Source organism: Cystoisospora suis (assembly GCF_002600585.1).
Source record: "Cystoisospora suis strain Wien I chromosome Unknown contig_10504, whole genome shotgun sequence".
Lineage (NCBI taxonomy): Eukaryota > Apicomplexa > Conoidasida > Eucoccidiorida > Sarcocystidae > Cystoisospora > Cystoisospora suis.
The window spans coordinates 1-2,272 of NW_027163277.1; the positions used below are offsets into that span (position 1 = coordinate 1).

The 2,272-nt window shown below is 44.4% G+C and overlaps 1 protein-coding gene across 1 annotated transcript; it reads right to left on the minus strand.

The window, feature by feature from the left end:
- Nucleotides 1-1,069: 1,069 nt before the first annotated feature.
- On the minus strand, nt 1,070-2,128 carry CSUI_011267 (uncharacterized protein). The gene has a single exon (XM_068071368.1). The coding sequence runs from the start codon at nt 1,889-1,891 to the stop codon at nt 1,724-1,726; it is 168 nt and encodes a 55-aa protein (XP_067916656.1). The 5' UTR covers nt 1,892-2,128; the 3' UTR covers nt 1,070-1,723.
- Between the last annotated feature and the right edge of the window lie 144 nt (nt 2,129-2,272).

Consider the following 2,272-nt stretch of genomic DNA (forward strand, 5'->3'; position numbering starts at 1 on the left):
TTCTCTCTTCTTCTTTCCTTCTTCATCCCTCTCTCGACCTTTCCTTACATCTCTTATCTATCTCTCAAGAAAGAAGAATCAGCAGCTAGCCGGCTGGGGGGGAGAATCTCTCAACGAGAGAAAGGAGATAACTGTAGATATGCATGTATAGCGGGGGATAAAACGTCTTTGGATCAAACCTCTCAATCGATCCGTGTACTGTTGGAACGAAACCCTCGATACCCAACTCAGGCAAGAGATTCCTGTCATATAGTAAATAGATCCTTCATGACGTTATTTGAAAGAGTGTAAATCTCTCGATCCTCTTACCATTCACCCGAGACACAAGAGATCAAAGTCTACTCAAGCTCACCCTATACAACTTCTACACGGCTTGACTTTCCCGTCCTTATTCATATCTCCTTCGGTTTCTTTTATATCTTTAAAGTAAAGAAACGTCTGCAGCTATCAGCCTATTATGAAGCTTTCACATTCAGAAGGTCTAGATCGATCGTCGTTAACTGTCGAGGAAGTTTCTTCTTCTTTTTCTTCTTCTGTATCATCTATTTCTGGATGGGTATTCTCCTAAGCTTATAGCACAGCTGACTGTGGGGTGAGGGAGTAAGTACAGTGATGTATCTATAGAGAGGCAACGAGGCATGTAAGAGCTGCTTTAAACCTCCTGGATCGTCACACGCTAGCGATCTCTACATCTCTCTCCCTACATGTATACATATATATATGTCTACACATATACATAGATAGTCTATATCTATCTATATATCTATATATTGTGAAGCTGAGCCTATGCGGATCACTTCAGCACTTGAATACGGTGGAGTCATAATGGAAAGATCGCCAGGAGAGAGCTTCTCGTAGAGAGAGATCTATGCCATCTACATAGACATGTACACATATATACACACAGATACATCCTTGTAAACCTCTCATGAAACACAACGATAGCTATAGATACCTCCTTCCCTGATACCATCCATCTCTAGCAGATATGCACCTGCCAGGAGCAAGCCGTCGTCCGCTCCTTCGACACTCCCCCACTGAGGTGTCTATTTGACTCTCCGCGCCCTACCTGCTTTCTGATGACTGGAGCGCTGCCTGTCGCTTTTAGCCGAAGTGTCGTTTCCATTAGTGACGGGATAGTAATAGCCGTCAGAAGCTAGATACCATTCTTGATCACCCCCATCATTCCCCCCCTCTTCCTCGGCGTCGTCTCCTTCTTGGTCTTCATATTCATCATGAGGAAGAGGTGTATAGACACTTCCATTCTGTTGCGGTTTTGAGAGGGCTAGCGATTGCTTAGACCATTCTCGAGACAGCGGGGGCTGTCGTGCGACTCGCGATGCGGCTTTAGCTGCGAAAAAGAGAGCAAACAGACCGAGAAAGAAAAACGACACACGCGTCGAAGGCGAAAGAAAAATGTCTCGAAACGCAGATTCGCAAAGAAACTAGAGGTGTACATACACACGTCAAAAGACCCGGAGCTCTTCTGCCTTTCCCCTTTCTCTACAGGAAGGTCATTCTTCGAATATCTCTTGTACAGCATATATAGAGATGTATAGAAGATCTAAAAAGAGAACAGAAAGCAGAGAAAGAGAAGGAAAGCTATACATATCTACATCTATATCGCGAGGACAGGACGTCTCTACAGTCAATCGTCTACAAGGCGCTCCGTATTGCCAAGATAGACACTTGACAAGCGGAAGTAGATGAGAGGAATGAAAGACTAAAGTCGATGTGATAGATATACAGGAAAAGGCTGGATATAATAGGTAGAAGTTGAAGCGATCGCTGATCGGGAAAGGCCGTGCTTGTCTCTCTGGAAAGAAGGAGAGAAATCGAAAGGTCGAAGTAAACGTCTTTCTCGTATCGAAGGTACAAGAGACAAGAACATAGAAAAGAATAAGAGAGGAGGAGAGATCCCACGCAGCCACGCTTCAGGAAAAGAAGCGGAAAACCGAATCAGAAGGCACTTCTGCTTCGCTGTATATACACCACAGACGGACGCTCTCCCTCGGAAGTTGTCAAGATATCATCTCTCTTCATGAAAGAAACTACTGCGATAAGTCTGACGGGGCATGTAAAGGATACCGCAATACGTACTCTTCACACGTAGAAACATAAATCTATCAAGACACACGCAGCCGTAGAATTCAGGGCTTGTGCACGTCTCCCTCACTGTCGTACACACAGCGTATCTATCTATCTATCTATCTATCTATCTATCTATCTATCTATCTATCTATCTATCTCCTGCTGCTGTCCCTACTAGTTG

Coding starts and splice junctions, on each gene's coding strand:
- CSUI_011267 (XM_068071368.1), bottom strand. CDS start 1,891: ATGTTCTTGTCTCTTGTACCTTCGATACGAGAAAGACGTTTACTTCGA.